Source organism: Stenella coeruleoalba, assembly GCF_951394435.1.
Source record: "Stenella coeruleoalba genome assembly, chromosome: 10".
In the NCBI taxonomy this organism is placed as follows: domain Eukaryota; kingdom Metazoa; phylum Chordata; class Mammalia; order Artiodactyla; family Delphinidae; genus Stenella; species Stenella coeruleoalba.
Window position 1 is genome coordinate 64219009 of NC_137156.1, and position 14854 is coordinate 64233862.

Sequence of the window (14854 nt, forward strand, 5' to 3'; positions counted from 1 at the left end):
ACCAGCTGTCCTTTGCCAGTGGTTTTCTCATTTTCCTGCCTGCCCTGTCATCTCCTAGCCCTGACGCCTGTAGGTATCCGCAGCTGGCCCCCTCCTCTCTGCTGCAGCCTGCCTTGGTCCTTGCCTATCTACGGCACCACCAGGCAGGAGCCGCAAAAGACTCTGGATCTACAGGGTCCCCAGTTCTGAGGGCAGGCCCAAGGCCCAAAGCACCCCAGCCTGCACAGGTCTCCACTGGTGCCCTTGGTGATGAGGAATGCAGGGGTCCAACACCTGGGCTGCTTCTCAGATTAATAATAATGGAAGGAAGGAAGGAAAGGAGAGAGGGGGAGGATGGATCAGAGGAGTCTCCCTATCGCAGGCCTCCCCACTCCTCTTCCAAAGTCCTCCCCAGGTCTCCACAGCTCCTCCGAGCCTCCCTCCCTCAGTCCCTGGGTTGTCAAGGCTCACTCTGAGGTCAGGACCAGAGTGCAGTGTGGGCCAGGTTCAGTGTGAGGTCAGGGTCATGGTTCAGACTGGAGTGAGAGTCAGAGCTCAGGCTGGGGCAGAGGCTGAGGATCAATCAGAAGCAGAACATGGTCCTCCAGCCCTTCCAGGGGGAGCCCACCCTGTCCTGTGGGGTCACAGATGCTGGCTCCTTCAGGAACCTTCCATCACACCCGCAGCTGGCTACTCTGACCATGCCATCCCCTGTTCCCCCTCTCCCTCCCCCCTGCTCTGGTGTCCAGGGTGACCAGAGCTGCCTCTGGGCAGGAAGCCAGCCCAGAAAGACCAGGATATCCCCGAGCACCTGTCACCATGGCAACCTGCCTGCCATGCCATTCCCAACACCCCCAATCTGGGTCCAGTACAGTTTTTCAAATTCAGAACGTCAGAATGGGAAGGGCCTCCTAGATCAGCAGATTCCAGCCCCTCCCTTTTGTCCCAAATGAATAAACTGAGGCCGGAGTGGGGAAGGGAAGGTGGGACCTGTCGTTCAAGGACCTGACCCCATCCTGCCCTCCCTCCCACCCACTCCCGGCCCTATGTCGGTCTCGGTCGGGTTAGGGGAGTGCGGAGTCTGGAGTGTGATCTCCGCAGCGGGGCGGGCCCTCCACCCAGAGTGGTGTGGGAGCGGGCAGCACAGGAACCAGACACCGACAATGAATAAATGATGCCCACTCGCAGCCTGCCTGAGACCAGATCGCCACCGCCGAGCGCCGGCTGGCCCGGGGGTTAGTCACCGAGCCAAGGCGGCCCGGCAGGCATCCCTCGGCTCCCCTTGACCTGCTGCCGAGCTGCGCGGAGCGCGCGAAGATGGCGGGGCAGCGGCTAGGCGCGGGGCCGCTCTGGGCGCTGGGCGGCGCCGCCCTGGGGGTTTGCCTCGCGGGGGTCGCCGGGCAGCTGGTGGAGGTGAGGCGGGGCGGCGCGGAGGGGCTCGGGGTGGCTGTCACCCTCCAGGCAGAGGGTTGGGGGGCGCCTTACTGACCAGCAGCTGATTTTTCCCTTCCTCTTGCCCTAGAGGACCTGACTTAATGGGGAGACACAGCTCTATCCCACGTGCTTCCAGGCTGTGGAGGAGACCCAGCCCCCAATCTTAGTGTCCTTGGTCGGATGGGAGGGCACAGCCTCTGATTTCAGGAACATTATTCTGATGGGGGAGACTCACCCTGACCTTAGGGATTCCCGGTCTGATTGGAGATACAGCCGGGCATCAGCGAGTGTCTGATGGGGGACACTCAGCCCCTATTCTAATCTTTGGTCTAGTGAGGTCGAAGGTGGTGGGTGGGAGGCAGGAGGGTGAGGACATCCTTCCTAGAGCAGCCATGTGTTGAGTTAGACTCCATGCTGCACACTAGGCCCTGGAGGGGAGGGGCAAGCAGGGCAGGGCCCAAGGACTCAGGGTCTCACTTGGTCCTGGTGATAACTGGGAGCTAGCAAACGTTTCTGAGCGGGCAAGAGTCATGAGTCCTGGTTTGGAAGGAGAATAAATCAGAAGAGGGCACACAGTTGGGAGAACTGTAAGTAGCTGCTAAGATCGCCCGGGAAGAGGTGAAGAGGACGGCTGGGGGGTTGGCCAGGAGCCTGGCTGGGGCCAGGGAGGGAAGGGTGGGGGCCATCTGCAGCCTCCTTGGCTGGCCCCTCTGTACCCCATTCCTGCTAAGCCAGGAAGGGGAGTCAAAGAGGCTGACCAGACCCAAAATTCTGGAGCATTAGGCTGGAGGGAGAAGGCCCAAGAGGCAGGACAAGGGAGGAGTGGGGTCAGAGCCTTGTAGGCAGTGGCAGAGTGGAGACAGCAGGGAAACAGAAGTGTAAGAGACAGCCAAGCACCCAGGAGAGCCCTCAAGGGGCAGGTGCTGGGGGACAAGATGGGAGAGGGAGAACAGGGCACTTGTTCCGTGGGGTCTGAGGGGACACAGCCCTGAACTGGTGGGTCTGAGGTACATGGAGACAGAGCCCTGCACCCCCTGTTCCTGCTGCTGACCAGGGGGTGTGATCAGAAGGCTGGGCTGGAGTCAGATGTCAGCTCTAGTGTCCCTGTAAGGGGAGCCAGGCTGGCTTGAGCCCCATGGAGTGTACTTGGTCCCCTCACCAGCTGCCCTGAGGCCTCAGGCGCAGAAACTGAGCTGGTCTGGCTGTAGGAGAAGCCTGAGCGTGGGGGTCAACTCACTTCTGAGCCAAGGATTCTTCCCTCAGCCCCCAGGAAAACATCTTCTCCCAGCCCATCAAGGGAAACTGCATTTCAAGTCCATCTGCCTGCCATCTGCCTACAGCCTGAACGAGGCCCTGGCTGAGTCCAGGCGATCCAGGGAAGCACCAGAAAGATGAGCAGGGCTAGGGTCCATGGCACCACCCACCCCACCCACAGGTATCACCCTCCATCAGCCTGTGAGGTTCTGTTGGAGGCCAGGCCTCCAAGCTTGAGTTCAGACCCCTAGCAGTGCCCACAAGGAGATGCCCAACTGTTACCTGTTTCCCTCTACCCAAGACCCCTATCAGGGTGTCTTGAACAAAGCTGGAACAAGAATGTGTAAGAAGTGAGCTCTTGGCTGCCCAGGCTCTGAATCTGAGACCTTTACCGTGGCCCTCAGAATCTTCCAGTTATATAACCCAACTGGGCTAACACACTGAGCCTTAGTTTCAGGGAACCCTGCCACTGCCCAGACCTTGGCCCTGACTCTACAGATGGGTGCCCAACCACATGCATGTGTATCCAACCGCACATGCCCTATACCCACAGTGCCCAGCCCTAACCCCATATGTGTGCCCCAACCCCACGCACATGGGCCAGACCCCACAGACATGTGTCTGAGCCCGCAAATGGGTCCAGGCCCCTGGGATGATGCTGAGGAAGGATATCTTGTCAGTTTTACCACTCAGGTTGTGTAGAGAGCTTCCCAGACACTGCTGGAACCATCCCACTCAGATGGAGAAACCGAGGCCTAGAGAAAAGAAGTCTCCTACCCCAGTTTGCCTTGGTTAAGAGAAAAGAGCCAGGAATCATGTACCACTCCTGGGCACACAGATCCTCTGGGTTACCTGGGACAGGTTGCTGATCCTCTCCAAGTGTCCCCAATACATGCTGAAGGGTGGTGTCCATTAGATGAAGAAGTACCTGGCTTTTGGTAGGTGCCCCATCCATGCTTATGCACCAGAGGAAAGACTGGACAGATGGTTGAGCTGCGGGTTGCTTTTCCTTCCCAGAGAGCTGGAAGAGACTCCTCATGTCTGTCCTTATTTGGTTAATCAGGGGACAAGGCACTGCACAGATGCCCCAGGATCCCCTCTCCCTCCAAGTACTAACCCCCATCCACACCCCTCAGCCAAACTTGGTGACAGAGATAGGGTCATATCCCTCTCAGCCCCACAGGTCATGTATAGGTCTTGCTCCCACCCACCAGAGCAGGGCCATGTCCCCTCAGACTCCCAGGACAGGGTGGTGTCCTACTGGGAAGGTGGGAAGTGGCGCGCTGTGCTCTGCTCACGATTGCTCCAGCCGTGCTTACAGCTTTTGGCCTCCAGGTGTCGCTACTGCACTTCAGACATATTATCTAGACCCGTTTTGTGAGGATTCTGGCCTAGCCTGGTCAGAGGCGGTGACTCAGGTAGGACAGGTGACTGCTGAGGCCACCTGGTGGGAGTCCTGGTCAAGTAACAGAGTCACGGAGCCCTGACTCCAGTTCCACACCCCACCCCACACTGGAGGTACATGTGAACAAAGTCCCACAGAGACAAGGCCTTGTCTCTGGCCTTGGTCCTGAGACCCCATCTGCCAGTGTGGAGGAGCCCAGGGCCAGAGCAGGAGGAGAGAAGGGCCCTTGAACCTGACTGGGACAAGCCATCCACCTTTGCCCCTTGGGCTTTGGTTTCCTCAAGCATCAACCCTTGCACTCCAAGTTCCCAGCTCCATGGTTCTGGGGCTTTACCCTCTTCCCGTTCTAAATCTGGAACCTCCCAAGGTCTGAGGCATTGTTTATGAACGTCTAAGACACTTGCTTCTAGGAGATTCTGAAATGTTTGGACTGAGTGAGTGCTTGCTGAGACCTGGGCCTCTCTCGGCCCCGTCCCAGCCCCTGGCCTCTGCCTGGCTCATTCCACTCTCTCCTGACCCACAGCCCAGCACGGCCCCACCCAAGCCCAAGCCGCCCCCGCTGACCAAGGAGACGGTGGTGTTCTGGGATATGCGCCTGTGGCACGTGGTGGGCATCTTCTCGCTCTTCGTGTTGTCCATCAGTGAGTAGCTGCTCCCCCCATCACCGCCCCCTGCCGCTGCCACAACACAGCAGGAGCCCGGCACCGCCTCATCACCCCTCCACCCCCCCGCTCCACCCCCAGGGGCTCAGAGCAGCAATTCCGGGCAGTGCAGGCAGGCCAGGCGCCCACAGGAGGCCCGCTGTGGTTTCTGGCACCTCCTGATCCACACAAAGTCCCTGTGGAGGGCTGACAGGCCGGTGGTGACCTGAAGTATTCTGCCCGACCGGCGATGCAGCCACACGGCAATTATGGTAATTACAGGGGATTCCACTGAACCAGGACGAAGACGTGTCATTTTTCCCTATCGTTGGCCTCCTCATGCTTTTTCTGCAGTTTGGCCAGCTTAAAACACCCACACCCAGGGGCCCCAGCAAGGCCACCCTTGGCTGCAGCTCAGCCCAAAGGCTCCCCAGACACCCAGCAAATGTGGCTCCCAGGCTGCAAACCCTGCACTGTCAAATACCATTTCCCTGGAACGACTCACCTACCTCAGTCAAAAGCAGGAGACCCCCTTCCTCTCTCGGACCTGGGAGTTGCTTGATGCGAAGTCGCAACAGAAGCCGGTTTGGCATGCTCCCTTCAGTTGTCCTTCCAGAGTTGGGGTCTGGAGTTGGGGAAAAGGGGGCCGAGAAACGCCGACTGGATGGCAGAGGCCGCCAGGGTACACAGCAGAGTCTGACAGAGGTTCCTACAGGCCAAAGGGAGGAGTGGGGCACAGGCAGTAAAGAGAAAGAAAACACACTCCCCCAGCGAAGAGTTCATGGAGGAGGGGTCCTCCAAGCTGTAGATAGGTAGGATGGATGAGTGGTTTTGTGTTAGGCAGCTGGAAAGGCATTACAGGCAGAGGTACAGTGTGGGCAGAGGTGCAAGGAAATGGCCTCCACACAGGTCTCAGATAACCCCCATAAGACGTTTACTGAGTGCACCCGGGTCAGGGGCTAAAGGAGCATTTAAGTCCTAGCTGGAGCTAGCCTGGGGGCAGGGCTGACCAGAAGGGCCCATCCAGATGCAGGGGCTCCAGGGGAGGCAAGGACCTCTAATTTGCATGTGCTTCTCCTGGCACCAGAAGTGCCCTTCCACACCCCCATGTCTTCCCGGCTGGAGTGGGAGCAAGAGCCTGCATTTTGTTCCTAGCCACGGCCAATGATCAGTCAGGCTTCTGAGTGGAGGCCCCACAGAGAAACAGCTGTGGCTGCAGCCCCAGCTCATGTGTCCAGAGAGGGGAATAACCCCCAGTACCAAGAGGTAGGGTTGGGGGAGGTATCTGCCCTGCAGGGGCCACAGGAGCAATCCAGGGTGCAGGTCCAAGGAGCAGCTCTGGGGCACCCCAAGAAGCAGGGATGAGGGCACCATGGGGCCTCAAGACACACAATGGTTTCTCCAGGGCTCTGCTTGGCCCTAGATGGTAGAAGTACCTGGGGCCACATAGGAAAGTTGCAGTGTCAGGCCCAAAAAGGCACTGGGACCTCAACCACACAGACTGACTTCCTCTCCTAAACCCATTTCCTAGAGAAAGGTAAGGGATAGTCCCAAAGGCCTCTGAGCAACAGTTTAGCATTTGTTACCCTCTATGCAGGGCTCTAGGGAGTAGGGAACGCCATCTCCTGGGGAGGAAACATCTTTCCCACTTCCCTGTCTGCTTGGGCCTAGGTGGTACAGCTGTTTGTGGAGCATCACCCCCAGAACCTTGTGGAGAGAGCTGGAGTTGGATGGGGTACCTCTTCGGGGTCCCCTCCAGCCTGGGGACTCCTATCCCAAGCCCCTGCCTGGGCCTGGAACTCGATCCAAGGAACTTTGTTTCTCTCCTCTTTGAAGAGAAGCAAACAGGCCAGGCTGGGTGGGGCAGGCCTGGAGTGAGGGGCGGTGCTGGAGTCCTGCTCTGACTGCCAATAGCTGTGGCTGAGCTCCCTTTAAAGCCCAGGCCTCCAGCCTTTGCAGAGAGCATGGGCATGGTCCTGAGGAGGCACCTGGTGGGGTAGCTGGAAGAGGTGGTCCAAGCCAGTAGGGTGGAGGTCCAACCTTGGACCTCTGGCATACAGGGGTCTGGAGAGGACCAGAACCCAGGTTTTTGGGTAAGAAAGGCAGACCTACTGCTGGGACCTTTGCACAACTAACCCCCCACCATGTGTTCCTGGATGCTGTTGACACCCCATCCATTTATTCAGGAGTCCAGTCCTGTCCTCAGCCACAAAGGCTTTGAAACCATCTCATTCATTTGTTTTCTCTCATTCTGTGAGTCTGGGGGAGACTCAGTGGGACCACAACATTGGCTGAAGGGGTTGCACAAGATGACCCCAAGGGGTGCTCCAGCCCAGGCCACATGGGTCTGATCTATCTTCCCCAAAATAGGCCTGACTTGTCCGCCTGGCCCTCCTGCCCCTAGGAGTCTGTCAGGAAGTTATGTCTGGTCATCTGATTTATAATAGGAAGCAGCTCCATCCCCTCCCCTGAGGCTGGGGCCAAGGTGGTCAGACTGTAGGGGCCTTAGAAAAATAAACTCAGTCCAGCCGGGTCCTGGCAGCCCTGCCCTGCCCATCCCTAGACAGGCCAGCTCCATGCCCTGGCCAGCTTGCGTGGGCACAGCTGCCCTGAGCCAGAAAACCACTCCTGGAATAACCCTGTCTAAGGTGAACGCGCCGGGGCAAGGTCTGTGCCCTCTTTCACGCTCTCACAGCCAGGAGCAGCCCTGGCTTCTCCTCAGGGAGGTTGAGGAGGATGCAGCCATGTCCTCCAGGGTCTGAGGTGCTCTCAGGAGCCTGGGGAGGAAAAACTAGGATGCACAGGAGCCCAGACGCCTGGGTTAGAAGCACAGGACACCCTCCAGGAGGCTGTAGCTTGAGTCATGGTCCAGCCCACTGCCTGCCCTCCAGGACCTCTCAGTCTAGTCAGAAAGACCCACCAGAACCAGGACTGGTAACACAATATACGGGGCCAGTGCAAAATGAAATTGTGAGCCCCTCTGTTCAAAAATCATTAAGAATTTCAAGGAAGTGACAGCAGAATAACAAACCAAGCACAAGGCCCTCCTGAAAGTGGGCCTACTATGTGAAGCCAGCCCGGCTCAGGAAAGATAATTTGAAAATCCCAGAGCCCACAGGGGTTTTGTCAAAATGTGGAGCCTCCTGAGAGGGTCTCTTGGGTGGGACACACATAGGTAGATGGAGACAGGCCTGAAATTTGGGAACCATTCCTGGGGTGTCTGAGCTCTGGCCCTTGCCAAGCCTGCTCTGTTTCCCCGTAGTTATCACTCTTTGCTGTGTCTTCAACTGCCGCGTGCCACGGACCCGGAAGGAGATTGAAGCCCGGTACCTACAGCGAAAGGCAGCCAAGATATACACGGACAAACTAGAGACTGTGCCACCCCTCGATGAGCTCACAGAAGTCCCTGGAGGTGAGCAGGCCTGGCCCCCAGCCCCGCCACCCTCCGACTCTGCCACACTGGCCAGTTCCTCCATCCTGCCACCCAGAGTTGCCCTATTCCTCCCCTCCACCTGGTTCAGGGAGGGGACCCAGCCCTGTTTTTGGAGACCAGAGCAAAGAAATGGGTCAGAGTGAGGCAGGGAAAACAAGGAGCTATTCTGCAGGTAGGAGAGGTTTGGAAGGAAGAAGGAATGAAGGGCTGGACTGGGAGGCTCTGGTGCAGGCCCTAGGACCCTGTCTCACTCCTGTTGCACCCTTTTTCCTCTGCTCCACAGGTGATAAGAAGAAGAAGAAGAAGGACAGTGTGGATACAGTGGCCATCAAGGTAGAGGAGGATGAGAAGAATGAGGCCAAGAAGAAGAAAGAAGAGAAATGAAGAGAGCTTCCTGGAGGTGGAGGCTGGGGCTAGCTGGCCCTGGGGCTCATAGTCCTGGCCAGAGTCCGGACATCTTAGACTCCAAGCTCATACATGGACCATAGAGGTTGCAGAACATCCTCTCCCTGCTCAGAGGGGGTTGCTGAGGCCCAGGACCCTGTCCTAGAGCCTACTGGGGCAAGGATATGACTTCACTAGGTGTGCTGCCTCCCAGCCTGGACTCCACTCCTGTCACCCCATCCAAGTGGCCACTCAGCAGAGGTGGTCTTGGGCCACTGTCCCTCTGTAGACCCAAAGTGGCCTCCACCCACCCATACATGCCTCTGTCCCCTCTTCTGCCAGGCACAGCAGTGGCTAAAGGGGTAATGGGATGTGGGTTTCCTTCTGGAAGGGGATGGCTGACCCGGATGGGCTAGATGTGAGGCCACACCAGGCTGGCCATGAGGAGAGAGAGGGTCACTGGGGGAAGCAGGGGCAGCAGAAGGTTCTCGAACTTAGCTGGATAGCAGCTCTGGTGATGAGGGGGCTGCCCCAAGCCTGGCAGGGGTTCTGTCCCAGGGCAGTGAGCAGAGGGAGACCAGAAGCAGAACCCCCAGCATAGCAGATACCGAGCTCTAAGCAATGGGTACACTTGTCTTACACGCTGTGATGCAGCTGAGGCTGCTGGAGGGCCTAGCATGAGGCCCATGGGCTCAGGGCTAGGGGCTGCAGGGGTGCAGAAGGCTGAGGCCAGTGGGCCAGAGAGAGAAGGGCCCCATCTTGGGAATACAGGGAAAATTTGAGAAGCCAAGGGGGACTTTGGGTTTTTCTGCTGGCCCTTCCTAGGCTCAGCTGTGGTAGCAGGTGTCAGCACCCCAGGAGATCACCGCAGGGGGCAGTTAGGGATTGAGGTAGCAACCAGCCTTCCACGTGCTGAATATAACAGCCCAGAGCTTCCTCTTCCATTCTTAACAACGGTGCCTAAAAGAAGCACTGCTAGCCAGAAGGTGAAGGCTCAAACTTGACCTGGGGACTGAATCCTTGGGGAGGGGAGATGCAGAGAAGGGTTTCTAGATGGCAGCGAACATCAACTGAGGTACTCAGACCTGGGCCTGGAGACTAAGGAGGCACCGGAGATTTCCGAGCCAGGGGGAGCTGCTGGCAAAGCTGACGCTGACTCTGCAGCCTGCAGAGATTTGTAAATAAAGCTGAGTGCCTTCTCATACCCGAGTGACCTGAGATGACCCCTCAGGATGCCCCATCCCTGGAGCACTTATGTGGAGGGTGATGCAGTGATCGATGATAGGTGGTGTAGGCCAGGCTGACGTTCCCTCTCCTGACTTTTCTCCCAGCCTGAATTCAGATGAGCTGGAGGGAGAGGTGGTGGCCAAGAGGCAGAGGGTCAGCTGCAGCCAGTGGGGCCTAGCCCTGAGGCAGGGCAGCAGGACCAGGGAGGAAGCTGCCTGCTCTCCACTTGCCTCTGCTCCACACCCTGGGTTTCAATAAGTGGGTGCTTGGGACACAGAGGAGTCAAACCTGGATTCTGATCTGGACCTGGACCATTATTACACAAGAAGAGGGAACCAGGCTGGCATGGGGGAAGGAGCATGGGGTCTTACAGCCATGAGGGAGCAGAGAGATTACAGAAGGCCCTGCTGTGGAAGCTGAGTACTCACTGTGCCACCAAGTGGGAACCCTGACTCTGCCCTTGGGCTCCAGCCTATGGGCTTCTCATACATATGGCTGTGGCAAAGATCATTCTACTCATACAAGCCAGAGCCCTCCTGTTGGCTGGGCAGCAGAAGCCCAGAGGAGCAGGAGCCACTATAAGTCAGAGAAGCAGCTGGTAATGCCTGGGGTAAGTCCAGGCCCGGGCTACATCTGCCCTGCCAGCTGCCTCCCTGACCTCTGACCTGGGCCTCCACTAGCCCTTTATGGACAGGCATGTCTGATGATGGTGGGGATAATATCTGATCCCAGTGGGCATCTGCCCCAGCCTCCAGACAGGGGACAGGGCTGGAAGGTCAAAGTCCACTACAGTGCTTCAGGGCAAAAACAGGGTATGTTCTAGCCACCGGCCAGAAGATGGGCCAAAGTCAAGGAGAACACACTTACCTCCCCAGCCCAGACAGAGCTGCACCCTTATTCCCAGCCTCACATTGCGTCCTGGCAGCTCCAGCTTCAGCCTGACTCTCCATCATCTGACCCCAGTATCTAGGCCCTCCATCATCGGACCCCAATATCATCCCTACACACTCCCTCCACCTTCTGTGGTAGCCACCCTGAACCTTTGGATGGAGGCGGATCCTGGGGCTCTGTACTTTTCAGTATAAACTGCCCATCCCACCCCTGTCTGGTTTTCTCATCTCCCACTGGAGCAGGCCCAGGAAGGAGGAAGCATGGGGAAGAGAAACATTTAATTGAGCACCTAGTCTCTGCCCTGCCTTATGAGGCTGTGAGAGCTGCACAGAGGGTGAGGAGGGGCCTGGGCAAGGGAGGGTGCACCCAGAGACAACGGCACGAGTGTCAGAGGACAGCGAGGAGGTTGAGGGGCAGCAGGAGTGCCAGGAGCAGGGCCCTGGATGGGGCTGGCAGCGTCTGCCCATTGAGGCGTTCCCACTACTGGCAGGAGGAGATGTGTAGGTAGATGGGCAGGGCCTTGCTCTTCTTGCAGCCTGGGCCCCAGCTCACCATTCCCACCAGGTACCATATGCTCTCCACAGGACAGGCCAAGGGCTCACCACTTATCTCTTGTGGGGAGGGGTGGGGGAAACAAAAAAAGGAGGCCAGATGTAGTCCAAGGGAGACTTAATCCAGCTCAGGAAGAAGCAGGGTGCCCTCACATCAGACCTTCCCTGCAGCCCCCGAGTGTCACATAGCTGAGGGGGTGCCCTTGAGGTCCTGACCCAGGAGACCTTCCTCAAAGGGCTCCACCTCCCATCTCTCTCTTGCCAGTTCTCCATCCCCCATCTCTTTAATACCCACCCTCCATCTTCCCACTGCCTCCCATTCTTCTCCCTCATCTCCAACCTCCATCCCCTCTGCCCATCTCTCTCACCCCAACCTTCATCTCTTTCCTCCCAATCTCCATTCCTCATCAAGTCTCCCCTCCCCCATCTTCCTATCTTCCCCCTCAGTCAGCCCTGCTCATCCCCATCCCCTTCCCCACCTCCCCGCAGGTCCTGGCTTCCCTGTTCCCCCAGCCCCATTCCTGGCCAGGTGCCCTTGGAGGCAAGTGAGCAAGGGGGAGAGATGCTCACATAGCAAAACTGTTCCTGTTGACGTCCTTTGCAGAAATCATCTGGGAGTTGATGATCTGAATCAGAGGGGATTTTGGAGAACCTGTGGTAGAGGCTTTCACACTCCGTGCTGTTTAGGATAGTGACTTCCTTGTCCTGGATGGTCCTGAACTGGGGCCACACACCTGTGGGACAGGGGCCCCCATTCAGGCTTGGCGGTTTCGCTCCTGCCCACTGCCGCCAGCTTTGTGTCCATCTTCCCTTTGTTCTTCGCCACTCCTCTAGCCCCTTCTCCTTGCCACACAGCAGCTCTGGAGATCTCTCCAGGCATAGGCCACCCACCACTCCAGTTGATGCCTCCCAAGGGCCCCTTGACATAGAGACCTTGGGAGCAGGCTACCCATGATCTGGCCTTGTTGGACCTGGTCTCACATCCTGCAGAGTACTATCCATTGAGTCCATTCTGATCTCAGCATCTTGGCTCTTGTGTTCCTTCTATCCCCAAAGCCTACCAGGCCCATCTAAGGTCCAAATCCTGCCTTTTCTTCAAGCTTTCCCCAAAGGCCTACTTCCTTCTCTAAGCTTCCCTAGACTCCCCTCCGTGGGTCTCAGGCACTCTTTACTCCCCTCCCTGTTCTCTCAATTGTATCTCTGTCCCTAGTCTGAGCTCCTAGGGGACAGGTGACTTCCAACCATTCCCAGCCATTCCTCAGATAGGCCATGGAAGGCATGACAAAAAGCCACCCCACCCTAGGCTGGAGACCCTGTGGGTGCTTTCAGGCAAGCTGGCTCTGTGAGGCCACAAGGAAGGGCGCCTCTCTTGTGGGAAAAGAATAGGGGTTCCCTGAAGGAAATGGACATTCCTAGGGCTCATAAGGAAATGGTCCCTTGGACGGCCCTGGGACAACACTCCCGTCCTGCCCTTTGGGCTCCTAAATTGGGATGATGAGGGATTGAGGGCCACTGCTGCAGGAGGGAGTCATGAGTGGACCCTCAGTGACTCCCACCTTCTGGGTGCAGATTGCCCTTAGCCAGCCACATGGGATCTTCTGGGGAGCCTTTTACAGACACAGAATCCTGCTCCTCTCACCTTGGCTGTTCTGCTTCAAGACACGGATGCCCTGGGATTGTGTGCAGATAGCAAGATACTACTCTGTGCCCCCTCTACCTTCAAGGAAGTCCTATTTACAACCCTGGCCTGGGCCTGAGGGTTCAAGGGCAATCTGGGTCCCCTAAGGCCTAAATGGCCATGATACATTCACTGCTAAGACCCTCAAAGGGAAAGAGACCTCAGAGATGAGAGCCTGATAGGGGTGGGGATGGGGTCCCTGGGGGAGGTGTCTCAGAAATATCTGCCCACGGTAGACCCTAGCCTGCACCCAGGTCCTCTCCCACACCACCCACCCTGCTGTGGGGAGGCTCCGACTCACCATCAACCCTGGGGAGTCCCCAGCCTGTCACAGTGCAGAGGGCGTGGTCCTTTAGCGCAGAGTCCAAGCCAGGCAGGCAGATGGGCCAGACATACTTGTTGTAGTTGAGTGGCCGCTCAAGCTTAAGGAGGGCAATGTCATTGGCCCGGCCGACCCCGGACCAGTACCGATGGGACCGATAATGGCTGTTCACGATGACATGCTGCGCCAGGACGTCGACAGTAGACTTGGATATCTGGTCAACCCATGGACTCCCCACCCACACTGAATAGGTAACATCACTCCTAGGGGAACAGCAAGGAGAGTCCTCCATCAGCTCCAAGAACCCCACCCCAGCCTGCACCCCCTACCCTCCACCACACTGTTGCACCCTGAGCAAATCCAGGTAGGCCACCCACCTGCTTCAAGCCCCAGAGCCCACTCCTCACAACAGATGTGAAGGGGGCCCTGCACACACACTGTGTGGTCCAGTCCTCACAACAACCCGTCATTTTATGGAGAGGGAAAATGGGGCTCAAGTGACTGACTCAAGGCTACACAGCTAAGAAGTGTGGAGCTGGGACGTGGACCCAGTTTTCTCTGGCTCCAAACTCTGGACTCTGTCCAGCATCCCATGCTGGGCCCTGGAAGTGACAGAGACCTTGTGCAATCAGCGCTGCCTTGCCCTCCAGCCTACTTTCTCAGCGTGTCCCTTAGGCTTGGAGCTCGCTTCTCCACTGGTCAGCCCTCATGGCCAGATGTGACCCTCAGGCCGCTCCCTGGCCCCAGAACATGGGCATGCCCACTCTCTCATTCCCACCCTGACCAGACTCCCCTGTGAGCATCTATCTTCTTGTCTGTCTTCCCCAGCAACCTGAGAGGAGTGGTGCAGCCCTTTTCTGCCCCCAGTGCCCAGGCCAGGCCTGGCTTCAAAGAGTGCCAAGGCTGTTGGCTGAATGAAGGAAGGAATGAGTAAGTGAAACAAAGGGTGTGGAGCAGAAGAATTAGGACATTCTTTCTGCGGATAGGAGGAAGGAGGCCTAGACAGTGGCTGCAAGCCTCCGTTTCCTATCTATGGAATGACTGCACAGGACTGGAGGGGGCCAGGTGAGGGGAGGAAACCCCCAGCTCCCAGGAAGGAATCTGCAGGACTCATCCCCCACCTGCTCAGAGCTAGGGTGAGGTGGGGCTAGGACTATGGTGTCTGCCACTGATGGGCCAGCTGGCAAGATGACTGGGGCCCTGGTGGCTCCAATGACTTTCCACCCATCCATCTAGGCCCCGACTCACTGGATCATGCAGTGGGCCACGGTCAGCACCCACTCGGAGGCAATGAGGGTGCCTGCACAGATATGTGCCATTGGCCCGCACACTGACCATCCACGGTCACCGCTGAGCCATGGCCTCCAGATCCCTGAGGGTGGTGTCCCGCTCATAGGAGAAGCCACAGGCTAAGGAGGAAAACGAAAGGAGCCTGATAACGAATGGGCCCTTCCAGCTACATCCCACAGCACCTCTCCCTCCTCCTCCCCTCAGCCTGATCTCCCACCTCTCTAGATGGCCTGCACCCATCCAATGATTCTCCTTCTTCATTGGTCATCACATAATGATGTTGTTCACATGAGGACTGGGGTCTCCAGCCTCAGAAGGGCCTCAGCACTCCCCAGGTATCCCTCTCTCTGGTCCCACAGCTTAGG

The 14854-nt window shown here is 57.6% G+C and overlaps 2 protein-coding genes across 2 annotated transcripts; one reads left to right on the top strand and one right to left on the bottom strand.

Annotated features, from left to right (window-relative positions):
• Positions 1-1115: 1115 nt before the first annotated feature.
• Positions 1116-8530, top strand: TMIE (transmembrane inner ear; the record flags this gene model as incomplete). Its single annotated transcript, XM_079933948.1, has 4 exons — positions 1116-1392; positions 4596-4713; positions 7976-8125; positions 8430-8530. The coding sequence occupies exons 1-4, from the start codon at positions 1297-1299 to the stop codon at positions 8528-8530; spliced, it is 465 nt and encodes a 154-aa protein (XP_079790074.1). The 5' UTR covers positions 1116-1296.
• Positions 8531-10163: 1633 nt separating this feature from the next.
• On the bottom strand, positions 10164-14750 carry LOC307192953 (putative threonine protease PRSS50; the record flags this gene model as incomplete). The annotated part of the gene is given in 7 exon segments (XM_079934328.1): positions 10164-11257; positions 11770-11933; positions 13179-13462; positions 14448-14513; positions 14515-14543; positions 14547-14608; positions 14726-14750. Coding segments are annotated over 7 exon segments (759 nt in total). The 3' UTR covers positions 10164-11128.
• Between the last annotated feature and the right edge of the window lie 104 nt (positions 14751-14854).